Source organism: Phocoena sinus, chromosome 4 (assembly GCF_008692025.1).
Source record: "Phocoena sinus isolate mPhoSin1 chromosome 4, mPhoSin1.pri, whole genome shotgun sequence".
NCBI lineage: Eukaryota > Metazoa > Chordata > Mammalia > Artiodactyla > Phocoenidae > Phocoena > Phocoena sinus.
The window spans coordinates 72,553,505-72,568,410 of record NC_045766.1 but is presented as its reverse complement, the minus strand read 5'-3'; the positions used below and the strand labels follow the sequence as shown (position 1 = coordinate 72,568,410).

At 42.5% G+C, this 14,906-nt stretch overlaps 3 protein-coding genes across 9 annotated transcripts in view; 1 reads left to right on the top strand and 2 right to left on the bottom strand.

The window, feature by feature from the left end:
- Window positions 1-6,746, bottom strand: part of RNF168 (ring finger protein 168) — a 42,233-nt gene extending 35,487 nt beyond the window's left edge. Inside the window, exons 1-2 of one of the 5 annotated variants that reach the window (XM_032630419.1) lie at window positions 6,644-6,738; window positions 5,841-6,177 (exon numbers count right to left, since the gene is read on the bottom strand). In XM_032630419.1, coding sequence (XP_032486310.1) covers window positions 5,841-6,141 — 301 coding nt within the window. In that variant the 5' untranslated portion in view covers window positions 6,142-6,177; window positions 6,644-6,738. Of the gene's footprint in view, window positions 1-5,840 lie in introns of all 5 variants that reach the window. The other 4 variants (XM_032630417.1, XM_032630418.1, XR_004349675.1 and 1 more) reach the window with 4 other exon arrangements.
- On the top strand, window positions 6,287-12,402 carry LOC116753018. Of its 3 annotated transcripts, none has more exons than XM_032630422.1 (3): window positions 6,287-6,983; window positions 9,470-9,527; window positions 11,994-12,402. In XM_032630422.1, the coding sequence occupies exons 1-2, from the start codon at window positions 6,310-6,312 to the stop codon at window positions 9,492-9,494; spliced, it is 699 nt and encodes a 232-aa protein (XP_032486313.1). In that variant the 5' UTR covers window positions 6,287-6,309; the 3' UTR covers window positions 9,495-9,527; window positions 11,994-12,402. The 3 variants fall into 3 exon arrangements, with proteins under 3 accessions (XP_032486313.1, XP_032486315.1, XP_032486312.1); XM_032630424.1 differs by having other exon boundaries at window positions 11,986-12,402; XM_032630421.1 differs by lacking the exon at window positions 11,994-12,402 and adding an exon at window positions 10,518-10,544.
- Window positions 10,652-13,626, bottom strand: SMCO1 (single-pass membrane protein with coiled-coil domains 1; the record flags this gene model as incomplete). Its single annotated transcript, XM_032629406.1, has 2 exons — window positions 10,652-11,389; window positions 13,454-13,626. Coding segments are annotated over 2 exons (618 nt in total), but the record flags the coding sequence as incomplete, so codon positions are not given.
- Window positions 13,627-14,906: the final 1,280 nt, after the last annotated feature.

Genomic DNA, 14,906 nt, shown 5'->3' with positions numbered 1-14,906 from the left:
AATGAAGGGGCACAGATTCAATCCCTGGTCAGGGAATTAAGATCCCACATACTGCACAGCACACGGGGTGGGGTAAAAAAAAGGATATACAACCCAATAAGAAAAAAATGAGCCTGAGATCTGAACAGACTCTTTACCAAAAGAGACAGACAGCAAAAAAGCGCATGAAAAGATGCTCATATCAAAACTTGTCAAATTGCAAATTTTAAATACACTCAGTTACTGCACATTAATTATACTTCAATAAAGCTATGAAATTTTAAAAAATAAACAAATAGCACTGACAGAAAAGCAAACAGATGTGCTCACGTGACACGCAATGGCTTGGACTGACTACAGATAATAACACGGTGTATCATGAAGGCTGATTTTAAAGAATGACATTATGATGGACTCTGTTAGTTTCCTATTTCACACCCAGTCTTCTTTGCTTCCTTATTAAAAGAACCTCAACTGTGTACAAGAAAATGTGTCCAGCTAAAACAAGCAGAACTCTTTATCTGTGGCTGTTTTACCTTTGTAATAGAGACGCCACCCCCTTCCCTCCTTGTCCATGCTGGAATACGGGAGCGCAGCATTTGTACTGTGACCATGAGGACACAAGCCAATACTAAGGATGGAGGGGGGAAAAAACGGGGAGGAACCTGGTTCTTTGATGACATCCACATGAGTCAAGTCCTAGACTGCTTGCCTCTGAACTTCTTGTTGAGAAAAGATGTCTTCCTTGTTTAAGCCGTTATTTGTTGCTGTGCCTCTTGCACATAGTTGATCAAAATTTGTAACAGTGAGAGAATTTAGTTCAGAAGTGGGGTCTGAGGTACTAGTCACCCAAATCAGCCCTATGTCACTGTCCAATTTTATGGTCCCACTCTTTTCCCTACTAAGTCCCTTAACTTTTATAAGAGATCTAGTGAGATTTTAAACTCAATTTATGTTGTAATTCATCAACTCACAAGCTCAGGCTCTGTGTTTTGACAGTATCAGCCTATGACTGTAAAAGATGAGAAAACTCTCTTAGGGAAATCACAGAAACTTCCTGGGTTTTTTAATGCCTTAAGAAAGAATTCTACTTAAGTAAAATTTCTGAGTAATGGAGTGGGGGAAAAGAAGAATTCTATACAAACCCATGGCAAGCACCCATAGCCTCTCCTTAAGTGGGCACTTTATTCTAGGTAATAACTTAAGGAACTGTTTCATCACTGCATGATATTGGACTGCTAAAGTCACATCCTCTGTAACTAATTTTATCCTCACTGCCATCAAACCCAAACAGTTGCTACAACCAATGTGAGATTCCCACATCTTTGAAGGTCTCCTACTTGCAACTAATCTTGCTATCAATTATCAAACAGGTCTGCCTAGTAATAGCATATTATAGAAATCAAATATAGAAATAATCTTTGGGTGGGCCTGAGACCCAGGTCCTAAAGGTATGTAACCGGCAATAATGCCCAATTACACCATGAGAGTTGTTCTAGCAAAAATACCATTTCTGCTCAGACCTGGATTCCAAAAGTCCAAGCAGTGCTGCCCCTGAAGAAGTGGGTTTCTCTGTCACCAGGCTTGCAGGTCAGTCTTCCTGCTCAATGCTACATATTCATATTGTTTACTTCTAAATCCAGGTCTTAGGTCACATGCCTGACCCTAGGCGATGGGAAGTATGAATCCTGTAATTTTGTGGAGAAGACAGAACCCTGAGGTAGGAAACTATCAAAACGTAAGATGTTGTGCAGCCACAAATTGTAACTGTCCACCACTTACATTATTATCTTTACCATCTTAACCTCAAACATTTTACACAAGACACTTCTATACAATGACAGTTAATTGCCCATCACCACTTTTTAGTCATACTTACTGAAAGGCCACCTAAAACTACATATAAAGCTCCTGAAGAAAACAGGGGAAAAGCTTCATGACATGGGATTTAGCAATGATTTCTTGGATATGACACCAAAAGCACAAGTAACAAAAGTAAAAATAGACAAACGGGCTACATCAAACTTAAATACTCTGTCCATCAAAGGACACAATCAATAAAGTGAAATGGCAACCTATGAAATGAGAAAATATTTGCAAATCATATCTGATAAGGGTTAACTCCAGAATATATTAGGAATACTAACAACTCAATAACAAAAAAACAAATACCCGATTAAAAAATGAGCAAAGGACCTAAATAAACATCTTTCCAAAGAAGATATGCAATGGCCAATAAGCACATGAAAAGATGCTCAATATCATTAGTCATTCGGGAAATGCAAATCAAAACCATAATGGGATAGCATCTCTCACCCACTAGGATGGCTGTATCAAACAAACAAAACAAAACCATAAAGTAACAAATGCTGACCGAGATATCCTAAAAAGGAACCCTTGCACATTGCTAGTGGGAGTGTTTAAGATTGTACAGCTGCTATGGAAGAGTATAGCAGTTCCTCAAAAAATTAAACATAGAATTACCATGTGATCCAGCAGTTCCTTTCTGGGTACATACCCAAAAGAGTTGAAAGCAGGGATAAGACACTTGTACACCAATGTTCACAGCAGCATTATTCACAATAGCCAAAAGGTGGAAGCCAAAGATGGAAGTAACCCAAAGATCCATTGACAGATGAATGCATAAACAAAGCATGGTAAATACATACAATGAAATATCATTTAGCCATAAAAAGGAATGCAATTCTGACCCATGCTAGAACATGGATGAACTCTGACATTATGCTAAGTGAAAGGTGGTGATCATTTTGTAGTGTATAAAAATATCAAATCACTGCTGTACCCCTGAAACCAATACTGTAAGTCAATTATACTTCAATTTTTAAAAAAATTGCCCATTTGTCCTCCTGGAAAGAAGAGAGAGGAGAGGAGAGGAGAGAAGGGCAGGGGAGGGGAGGGGAGGGGAGGGGAGAGAAGGGCAGGGGAGGGGAGGGGAGGGGAGAGAAGGGAAGGGGAGAAGAGGGGAGGGGAGGGAAGGGAAGGGGAGAAGAGGGGAGGGGAGGGAAGGGAGGGGAGGGGAGGGGAGGGGAGGGGAGGGAAGGGAGGGGAGGGGAGGGGAGGGGAAGGGAAGGGAGGGGAGGGGAGGGGAGGGAAGGGAGGGGAGGGGAGGGGAGGGGAAGGGAAGGGAGGGGAGGGGAGGGGAGGGGAAGGGAGGGGAAGGGAGGGGAGGGGAGGGGAGGGAAGAGAAGAAAAGGGAAGAAAAGAAAAGGAAAGGAAAGGAAAGGAAGAAAGAAGCCACATACAAAAGCACAAACAGCTACTATGATTCTACTTATATGAGGTACCCAAAGTAGTCAAATTCAGAGGCAGGAAGTAACACTGGTGGTTGCCACGGGCTGGAGGAAGAGGGAATTGGGGAATTGTTGTTTAATGGGTATGCAGTTTCAGTTTGGGAAGATGAAAAAGTTCTGGAAAGGGATGGTGGTGATGGTTGCACACCTATGTGAATGTACTTAATACCTTGGACTGCACACCTAAAAATGGTTAAAATGGTAAATTTTGTTATGTATACTTTACCACAATTTAAAAAACACACTAAGCTACCACTTAACACCTCCTAGGATGGCTGTAAAAAAATTAAAAGAAAAACAAAAAAAAACCCCAGAAAATAACAAGTGTTGGTTAGGATGTGCAGAAATTGGAACCATTACACATTGTGGTGGGAATGTAAAACGATGCAAACCTGTGGAAAAGTTTGGCAGTTTCTCAAAAAGCTAAACATAGAATCACCGTATGATCCAGCAAGTCCACTGCTAGATATATACACAAAAGAAATGAAAACATATTCAAACGAATACTTGTACATGAATATTCATATCAGCACTGTTCAAACAGCCAAAAGATGAAAACTACCCAAATGTCCATCAATGGATGAGTGAAAAAAATATATCCATAAAATTATTCAGCCCTAAAAAGGAAAGAAGTACTGATATAACCTTGTATGAACTTTGGAAGCATTATGCTAAGTGAAAGAAGCCAGACACAACAGATCACATACTGAATGAACACACTTATATGAAAAACCTAGAACAAGCAAATTCATAGAGATTAGAAACTCCGGAAAGGGGGAGGGGAGCGGAAGAGTCATTGCTTAATGGTTGAAGAGTCTGTCTGGGGTAATGAAAAAGTTTTGGAAACACAGTGGTGATGGCTGCAAAACATTGTGAATGTAATTAACAACACTGAACTGTACACTTAAAAAGGGTTAAAATGGCAAATTTTATTTACCACAATAAAAAGAATTCCAAAATAAGGCAAGTAGACCAGAGCATAAGCACCACATTCAAAGCCTAAACATGAAACACCGCATGACTTATTGATCACGTGAGTGATCAGGCTGCTAGAGTCCAGTGTTCAGTTTGGAGCATAATGAATAGTACATACTGTGGAGAGCTATGAATAAAAATGGATGAACTAGATGGAACTGGCCACAGAAAGCTATTTTAGGCTCCCAGTGTAACAGGGAAGAGGCAAATCAGACTAGATCTGTTTTTTACTTTAACCTTTGCTTCCTGTTGCTTTTGTTCACTAAAAGGATACTGTCTACACATAATGGCTTGCCTGGGGGAACCCTGCCTCTCTGCCTGAATGTTAAACCAAAAGTGCCTTTGTTCAAGGAAACATCTGGGATATTTGCAAAATTTATGGCTTTTTTACTTTACTTCCTCATCTCCTCCCCCTCTCTGTGCTATAAAAGAAACTGGCATCCAAACCCGGTAACATGGCTATTTTGAGACTTTAGTTGGCTATCTTCTAGGTCTGCCGGCTTTCCAAATAAACTCGTATTCCTTTCCTCAACACCTCGTCTCTGATTTATTGGCCTGTCGCCAGGGAGCAGAGAGCTTGGATACTGTAACACTTGCAAGCTGAAGAATTAAATGAATGGCGATGCACGGCAAGTAAGTTAGAGAAAGTAATTTAAAGTGAAAAAGATATTAACACAAGAATCCAGTAGTTTCCTTACTTCTGCTGTTGCTATACTACACTGTTGCTCATCTGTGACTATGTAACTTTTCACATGACTTAAGACTCTAGCAAGCAATTCTTCTGTTCTAGGTTTTTTCTTTTCATTTTTAATCCAGCAAATATCAATTGAATACAGCCTGCGCTGTGACAATGAACAAAATCGTGCCACTGACCGTAATCAACATTTTGGGACCCATAAAACCCAAATACCCCTGAAAAATTTAGACAAACACTAACCGGGCTTTCTGTTTTATTCTTTAAAAAAATGAATTAGGGGCTTCCCTGGTGGCGCAGTGATTAAGAATCTGCCTGTCAATGCAGGGGACACGGGTTCTATCCCTTTCGACCCCTGGTCCGCAAGATCCCACATGCCGCGGAGCAACGAAGGCCACGCACCACAACTACTGAGTCTGTGCTCTACAGCCGGCGTGCCGCAACTATTGAAGCCCGTGCGCCTAGAGCCCGGGCTCCGCAACGAGAAGCCACTGCAATGAGAAGCCCGTGCACCCCAACACAGAGCAGCCCCCGCTCGCGGTAACTAGAGAAAGCCCACACGCAGCCACGAAGACTCAACGCAGCCAACAAATAATTAATTAATTAAAAAAAATGGATTACTGGTGATTGGCTGTTTTTTGGGGGGGTACGTGGGCCTCTCACTGTTGTGGCCTCTCCCGTTGCGGAGCGCAGGCTCAGTGGCCATGGCTCACGGGCCCAGCCGCTCCGCGGCACGTGGGATCTTCCCGGACCGGGGCATGAACCCATGTCCCCTGCATCGGCAGGCGGACTCTCAACCACTGCGCCACCAGGGAAGCCCGGTGATTGGCTTTTAAAAGGATTTTTGATTTTAGATAACAAACGCCTTGGGTTTTACTCACCAATTTCCTCTGATTCTTGCCCAGAGGCTCTAAGCTTGCATTCCTCTGTATAGTGTTTTTGAATTATCTCCCACAGTTCCGTATTGACAAGAGAATTTGTTCGGGTATGGTACCGAGTCCACGAAGAGACCCGGCGGCGACAGAAGGGACAGCACAAATTTGCCTTTTCAACAGTCGATTGGAAGCATGGTTTACAGAGCGTGTGGTTACAAGGGAGTGTCACAGGCTCAATTAGGATTTCCACACAGATCTGGCACTGGCATTCCAACAAGGAAGGGATGGCGTCTTTGGGTACAGCCATTTTAATATGCTAATAAGGCATATTCAACATCAACACCTGAAAGAGAAAGAATCGTATTTCCAGCCCAAGTAAGGAAAAAGCAAATTAACAGTTATGTGTTTAAATATTATGCTCAGCAGTCTACCAGAATTCAGAGATTGGGAGTATCAAACGTCTTGAAGTAAAAAGATGTTCTGCTGGCAAGGTAAACAGTACGACCCTGGAAGGCGGTGTATTTGTCCATGTTTAAGACAAACATCCGGAAAGAAAACAAATGAACCTTGGCTGCTCCCAGGCGTTAACAACCGCTGCGGCAAGGAGAACGGTGGGCTCTGGCTCTTTGGCGCCGCAGGAGGCTTGCACCAAGTTCCCCTCCTCCCTCTTACCAGGGGAGGATGCTCTCTTAGCTCCAGGCAGCCAAGCCCGAGGCCGCCTAGGCGCGCAACCACCAGGCCACCGCTCGAGAAAGAACGCTGCTTCCGCCCGGACGCCGGCCTCTGCTGGAGCGGGACTCCAGTCTTACCGCTGCTGTGGGGCCGCAAGCGAGCACTTCCCGGGGCTCTGAGCCCACCCCTCGCCTTTCTTCGGTCAGCCAGAAAGCCTCATCTTGGCTGCAGTGCTGTAGCAAACCGACAAGGGCTAGTGACGTCACAACTGCCCGCCAAAACGGCCCCGCCCACCTTAGAGAACCGACCAACAGCAGAGACGGCTAACATTTGGCCGGGAGGGACTTCCGGGCCTGCGCGCGCCGCCCGCCCCGCCCCCGGGAGAGGGCCCTCCCCTTGCGTCGCAACCCCTGCGGCTCCACTTTTCCCGCCTGATTCTTGCTCCCGGAGACTGCGGAAGCCCGGAAGTGTCGCAAGGTTAGTCTCTGGGCTGAAAATGGGAAACCTCAAAACAAACTAAAAACCGAATAGTAATTTAAAAAATTCTTTCATCAGTACTCCACAGAATACACTTCTGTTTTCGTTAATTTGTAACTAAGCCTCTTAGGTCGCTTTCCAAAGTTCTTGGAAAAGCATCTCCGAGAAAGGCTGTGGTCAGAGAATCCACAAACTTGCTGCAGTTGAACAGGCACTTGGGAAACAAACTGGTGCTGCTGCCACGATCTTGGGCTTAACTACTTTATTGTTAAATTTCAGTCTAGAGCAGTCAGAATTACAAAGGAAGTCAAAAGGAAAATATTTCATCTTTTTATGCTTTTGGAATAAGTTTTTCTACTTTGGTATTGAGTTCTTTTACTGACAACTGATCCTACTGAATTGAGTTGTATGAAAAAGTAGATTTTGGCTAAGAAAACGGTGGGGATTATATAAAGACTGTGATCTCTAGTACTTAAGAACCAAGCTTCATAGAGACAAAGTAGAGTTATTATTTAATGGATATAGAGTTTCAGTTTTACAGGTTCTGGAGAAGGATGGTGGTGATGGTTGCACAATTTTATGAATGTAAATATTTAATACTGCTGAACTGTGCACGTAAGAATGGTTAAGGTGGTTCTCACTACTGCACTTGACTAGTCTTAAAAAAAAAATAAAAAAAATTTTTTAATGGTTAAGGTGGTGAATTTTATGTTATGTGTGTTTTACCTCAATTTTAAAATTTTTGGAAAAAAAACAGGTCTGAGTTTTCTGAGTAAATGCTAAATAGCTGTGGACGAAGAGGAAAGAAAGTCACTGTGCATGTAAATAGTCATTAAGGTCTTTTAGGTTTGCTGAGGTCATTTAGGTGCTGGAGATGAGTGGTTTACAGATGAAGGCAAAACTAGGAGGTGTGGATCCTTTCTAGAGAGCTTTGGAAGTTTCGTTTTTTTTAACTCGAGTTCAAAAAACTGGTTGTCATCCAGTTGTCCATAGTATCAATCCCTTAATTCCAGGCTCCCTAATGTGATCCCAACCTCCTTTTCCTGTGGAATCTCCTATTATTCTTTTAAACATTCAGTTATGATCTATTCACTGTCATACAAATCTTGTGTTTTGGGGCCATTGCTTGAAATCTCAGTTCATCCTAAATGAGTTGCTTCATGGCTTTGCCTCGTTCAAGGCACTTCCTCTAGGAGATATTTCTCCACCACACAATGATACCCCTCCTCTGAACTCACTCATATGTATATTGCCTAGTGATTATGGGGTTTTTTGTAATCTTATTTTAACTCTTGCATTTTGATTTCTATTTTCCGGTACCTGTGTCTTGTGTAATGGATACAGTTTATGTGCTTCCTCAGATTTCCCTGGCCTCGTTTACTTTGCGGACCCACAGTCCTTTCCTCTGCCTGGGGCTGACCAGTTGCAATTCTGGAATCTCTGGCTTCTCCTGCCACTTCTGGGATCCTGTGAAACACTGCACTGAACAATGCAGTCACTGGCTTCCCAGTGGCTGCTAGGAGGGCTTAGATGATGCATCCTGGAAGTATGAGGGGGTCACTCCCCACAGAGCCAATTTTGACCAATTGAAAACAGTAGACTTTGTGAGCACAACAGAGAAATTTTCCTTCCTTCTTCCTATTGAAACCAAGCCCCTCTAAAATCGAGTTTCCCTGCCAAGTTTATGATTAACCTCTCTGTAGAAAACTTTATTCCCTTTTTTGTTCCAGTAGGATTGAGGAGTATCAAAGAAAAGGGGGGATTGAAACCAAGCAGGACCCTGCAGGGCCCTTCCGGCTACAAAGGTCCCTCCATGTTTCCTGTTTCTTGTAGGAAACAAAGGCTTTTGTTTCCTAGCCCTTCCCTGAGTTCCAAAGAGCAGACTCAAGCAGTTACAAATTAGGGAAGGGAGGAAATGCAGAAACAAAGGAAAAGCAGCCAAGTAGAAAAATTAATAATAGGTTAAACAATACTTCAGTGATAAAACACTCCTAGTTCCTTCTCAAGGGATGTACACAAGGATCTGATGTATATCTTTTGAGTTGTTCTGAAGAAATTAAGGCTCACCCCACCCAGGTGGAGGATGGTGACTACATGCTGATAACAAGCACTAGACCCTAAACTTGTAGAAATCGGTTGATGATTAAGATTCTGGAAACATCACCCTGTTACCTCACAACCAACCAATCAAAAGAAAATCCGTGAGCTGCAACCCTCACATCAAAAGGTGCCTTTAAAACCCTTCTCTGGAAGCCACAGAGGAGTTCCTGTCGTCTTTCCAGCACTAGCTGCCCGTTCTCTTTGCTTGGTGCCCTGCAATAAACGCTGCACTTTCCTTCAACACACCCCCATGTCAGTAGGTTGGCTTTGCTGCATGGCGGGCAAACAGACCAAGTTTGGTTCAGTAACACTTCCAACACATGGTTTCTCTCTCTCTCTTTTTTTTTTATTTTGCATGGTGTCTCTAAACAATGTGTCTGGAGAAGGACAAGACTGAGTGCATGGATCTAGCAAGCAACCTATTGTCAAGGAGGAGCCAGCAAGGTAACACATCATCTTGTATTACTTCTCATCCTTCTCTACATAACAGCCTTCCAAAGTGTTACTCATTCTGGTTGTCCTGAATTTGTACCTCCCAAATAAAGTATCAGTGTTTAACTTTTACCTGTAGGGCAGGATCCACATTTTAAAATGTTTCTGTTATTCACACTACCTAGTGCATGGCATTTATTCAAAAAATATTATAGGGGGCTTCCCTGGTGGCGCAGTGGTTGAGAGTCCGCCTGCCGATGCAGGGGACACGGGTTCGTGCCCCGGTCCGGGAAGATCCCACATGCCGCGGAGCGGCTGGTCCCATGAGCCATAGCCGCTGAGCCTGCGCGTCTGGAGCCTGTGCTCCGCAATGGGAGAAAAAAAAAAATTATAAATAGGACTTGCCTGGTGGTCCAGTGGCTAAGACTCCACGCTCCCAGTGCAGGGGGCATGAGTTCGATCCCTGGTCAGGGAACTAGATCCCACATGCCACAACTAAGAGTTCGCATGCCACAACTAAAGATCCCACACGTGGCAACGAAGGTCCCGCATGCCACAACTGAGACCTGGCACAGCCAAATAAATAAATTTTTTTTTAAATTATAAATATATGGTCAGTGTGTGAGAATTCCCTTTCTAGTACAAGTAACTATGGAACTGTACTAGAGAGAAAATGCACATCAACATACAAAATATATTAGATGTTTTATTTATTTATTGCTTTTAGTACGTACATTCACATGGTTCAAAATTCAAAAAGTACAAATAGATTAACATTGAAAAGACTTCCTCCTACATTTGATCCCTAGCTTCTCAGTTTTCTTCCCTAAGAAAACCAATGTTACCACTTTTTTATGTATTTCTCCAGAAGTTTATGAAGTTTATAGATATAGTAGCCTATATGTTTGTTTTTGCTCGTTTTTTTCCATTTAGCAATATATATTGGAAATGAATATTTTATTTTATTTTATTTATTTTATTTTATTTTTTTGCGGTACGCAGGCCTCTCACTGTTGTGGCCTCTCCCGTTGTGGAGCACAGGCTCAGGACGCGCAGGCTCAGCGGCCATGGCTCACGGGCCCAGCCGCTCCGCGGCATGTGGGATCTTCCTGGACCGGGGCACGAACCCGTGTCCCCTGCATCGGCAGGCGGACTCTCAACCACTGCGCCACCAGGAAAGCCCTGGAAATGAATATTTTAAAACAACACATCTTGGTGATAACTGCATATTACTATACGATTACATGAAGAGCTTCTTCATTCTCTTGTATTGCTACACAGAAAGTATCCACTGTATCAGTATATCATAATTTAACACTCTCCTCACTTTTGCTATAAAAATAACCCTGTAATAAGTTGCATGTATGTATTTTTTCCCATTTGCAAGATAAATTACTAGAAGCGTAATCTCTGGGTCTAGGGTAACAGGTTAGCTTTTGGCTGATGGTGTCAACTCTTCTAGGGATGACTTTTGCTCTTCAGGGGCCCTCACTGCTTTTCCCTTCTCAATGACCTGAACAGCCTTTAGCAAACCATCCTGCAGAGCCTGGTTCTTTACCATATTAGTGATCATGAAATTGACATCTTTTATATACATTTGCCTTACTTTAGCAATGTAGTGTTCTGCCTTGTTACCATGTGCTACAAAGAAGGTACACAGTGCTGTGATATCTTCTTCTTGCATCCCATGCTCCTCCAGAACAGACTCCCATACAACTCTAATGCGCTTGTTCTTGACTTTTCGTCTAAGGATGGAGGCTAAGGTGGGAAGACCTCTCACCAGATCTGGCAGCTTCTCAAGCACACGAGTGTGCAAGCGGATGAGTACTTCAATGACGTAGCTGTATAAAATATTCAGTTCCATTGGAGTGAACCTACAAAAAATGTGGAGAGCTTCTTAAGCATTAGAACTCTTTACATACAAACATAAAATGAATTTTCTTAGGATAATTCAAAGAAGTATAAACCTACTAGGAGAACTGTAAGCAGATACAGTAGGAGGTCCCCAGAGAAAGAGAACCAGGCATGGCTCTCTTAACATAAGAGAAGCCATTTTTTGTTTGTTTGTTTTGCGATATGTGGGCCTCACTGTTGTGGCCTCTCCCGCTGCAGAGCACAGGCTCCGGACGCGCAGGCCCAGTGGCCATGGCTCACAGGCCCAGCCGCTCCGCGGCATGTGGGATCCTCCCGGACCGGGACACGAACCCATGTCCCCTGCATCGGCAGGCGGACTCTCAACCACTGCTCCACCAAGGAAGCCCAAGAGAAGCCATTTTTGACCTAAGCCATTTTGTGATCTAATCCTGGCCACAGTGCTTGACCTTGAACAGGTCTCAGTAATTCATGATTTTAATGGTAAGTGAGGGAATGCAGGGACAAAGGAAAAGCTTCAAGAAAAAGTAGTTTAGTAATAAGAGTCCTAGTTCCTCCTCAAGGGATATATATAATAATCTGATACATATCTTTTGAGTTCTGCAGGAACTGAGGTCCCCACCCAGTGGAAGATGGAATAATGATGTTGACCTTTTCTGACCCTTATGACTTCAGTCAACTAAAGCTTGGACTCTGTCAACCTTTGCCCCAATTTGCTGCTGAGTTCTCCTCTATTCAAGCGCCTTCATGATTAGGCATGTACCCTTAGCTTAAAACTTCCCCAGTTTTGCTGTTTGGGAAGACGCTGCTTTGGGGAAGATCCCTGGTGTTTTCCTTACTTGCTGCAAGTAATACATCCTTTCTTGTCCCAGTCTTTGGCTTGGTTGTCTTTTGGTTCAACGCCCACCAAGAGTTGAACCCAGTTTTCAGGTAACAACCAGCTGTTGCAGTTTAGAAAATGCTTACTTTAGAAATAGGGCCTGCCAGTGTTCATAGTAGTTATTTACAATAGCCAAGACATGGAAGCGACCTAAGTGTCCATCGACCAATGAATGGATAGAGAAGATGTGATACATATATACAGAGGAATGTTACTCAGACATAAAAAAGAACAAAGTAATGACACTTGCAGCAACATGGATGGCCCTAGAGATTATCATAATTAAGTCAGACAAAGACAAATGCCACATGGTATCACTTATATGTGGAAGCTAAAAATATTATGCAAATGAACTTATTTACAAAACAGATTCACAGACATAGAAAACAATTTTACGGTTACCAGAGGGGAAAGGGAGAGAGATAAATTAGGAGTTTGGGATTAACAGATACACACTATTAAAAGAATTTTAATAAAAAAAAATAATAAAATAAAAAAAAGAATAAAAAAAAAAAGAATTTTAAAAAAAAGAAAAGAAATAGGGCTTGCACTAAACTGGATAGCTTAGATCTCAGGCCACTCATACTGTTAAGTTTCTCCATGGCAGAGGAGTTATATTATCCATCTCTATGTTAGTAAGACTTTGGCAAGCAAGGGACTCTGAGATGTGTACCACAGTTCTGGCAAGTAAACAGGTGCTCAAATTAATCTCTTTTGAATGAATGAGCTTAAGAAAACGTAACTTCTTCACAATCCATTGTTGGAACCATATTAAGAAACCCAATTTTAGGGACTTCCCTGGTGGCACAGTGGTTAAGAGTCTGCCTGCCAATGCAGGGGGCACGAGTTCGAGCCCTGGTCCAGGAAGATCCTACATGCTGCGGAGCAACTAAGCCTGTACGCCACAACTACTGAGCCTGCGCTCTAAAGCCTGTGAGCCACAGCTACTGAGCCCGTGTGCTGCCACTACTGAAGCCTGCGTGCCTAGAGCCCATGCTCCACAACCAGAGAAGCCCCTGCTTGCTGCGACTAGAGAAAGCCCATATGCAGCAACGAAGATCCAGTGCAGCCAAAAATAAATAAATAAATTTATTTTTAAAAAAAAAAAAGAAACCCAATTTTAGAATGAGTACAGCAAGCTCTCACAAAACCACAAAATTCCACTGATTTCTGATTGGATACTCACTTGAATGACAGAACTGCTGTCCACAGCTCATATTGGGCAGCTTGGTTTGCCAGAGTCTTGCTATGATGTTCAAATTTCTGTGTCAGATTATCCTTGGTGAAGTCCAGTTCTTTAAACTGTGCTTCTAATGCTTGGAGTTTGTGGTCTACTCTATAGGATAAAAGAATCAAGGGTTAATTTAGGTCAGGGCACAAAACTAAGGTTCTGTCTTAATATAAGGCTATAATACATTGTTTATAACCACTATCAAATTTGAGTAGCTATTTACATTTTAAGATTATGAACAGTTGTTCCCATTTGCCGTTCTCTCTAGTCATCATCCTAGGTCTGGCATTCCTTATATTGCCAAACATGTGAATTGTCTAATTACCTCAATTACATGCCATGTCTTGTCTTCGTACCATACTTTATACGTTAAAAAGTATTTTATACAAGCTTTAATTTGATTCTCACAACAACCATTAGAAGTAAAGCAGTCATTTTTACTATTTACGGATAAAGAAATTGAGTCTCAAAAAGAGTTTTTCATGATCTAAGTTGTAAGCTCTTGGAGGGAGAGGATCAGAGACTATTTCTTGGACATCTTTATGCCTGTCCCCCAATACCTATAAGAGGCCTTACACAGAAGTAATACAACGTGTCTCCTATGATTGACATTTTTGATGTTAGTGAAATGCTAAGCAGTGTAACAGCAAAAGGGGGAGCTGAGTAGCTCTGAACAGCCCTGATCATTAGAGGGCGCTGTGGCACCAAAATTATGTCTAACTGAACCACAAAGAATTGGAACCACACAACTCACTTGCCTGAAGCCACCCACATTGTCTTTCACGAAGGAAATGATACGCACACAGCCAGTTCCCCGAGTTTCTATGTCCCCAGTCACCCGAATACTGTTGTGGTTGCCTAGGGTTCTATCCTTTACCATTTTCTCTTCTTGGTCTTTACTTTCTCCCAAGGCTAATTTAGCTTCAGGTACGACCCCTCTCCTAAGTTCTAGACCTGTATATTCAACTATGTTTTGCACATCTCCACCTGGATGGTGATGTCAAACTCAACTGTCTTAAGCTGAATCTACTAAGTCCCTCCTCCCTCCTCTCGCACCCCATCTTCAGGAATTTCGGCAATGGAATTTTCTCATTGCTTTGGATTCTATTTACATATAGATAAGGCTCTGTACGAAATGTGCATTTTTGTAGTATAGGCCTGCATGGCCTAATATGCCAGTAATCTCTGTCTGCAAGTCAAAACTATGATATCTGGCAAACTCTTTGTATTAACTTTTAGACCTTTAAGAAGATACTGCTTTTAGGTCATCTCTAGCTTGAACTCTAGAGGGAAACTCTAGCTTGTCATTCAGTATAAAGGTTTACAATTGGAGCATTTCTTTGCAATCTTTTCACCAAAAGGCATTCCCGATCATTCCACATAAATCCTAAACAACATGTCTGCAAAT

Excerpts from the sequence above, each read along its gene's own strand:
- LOC116753018 (XM_032630422.1), top strand. The coding sequence starts at position 6,310 with ATGTTCTGCTGGCAAGGTAAACAGTACGACCCTGGAAGGCGGTGTATT. Across the intron at positions 6,984-9,469 it reads AAGCCCGGAAGTGTCGCAAG|GACAAGACTGAGTGCATGGA; the intron begins GTTAGTCTCTGG and ends TGTCTGGAGAAG.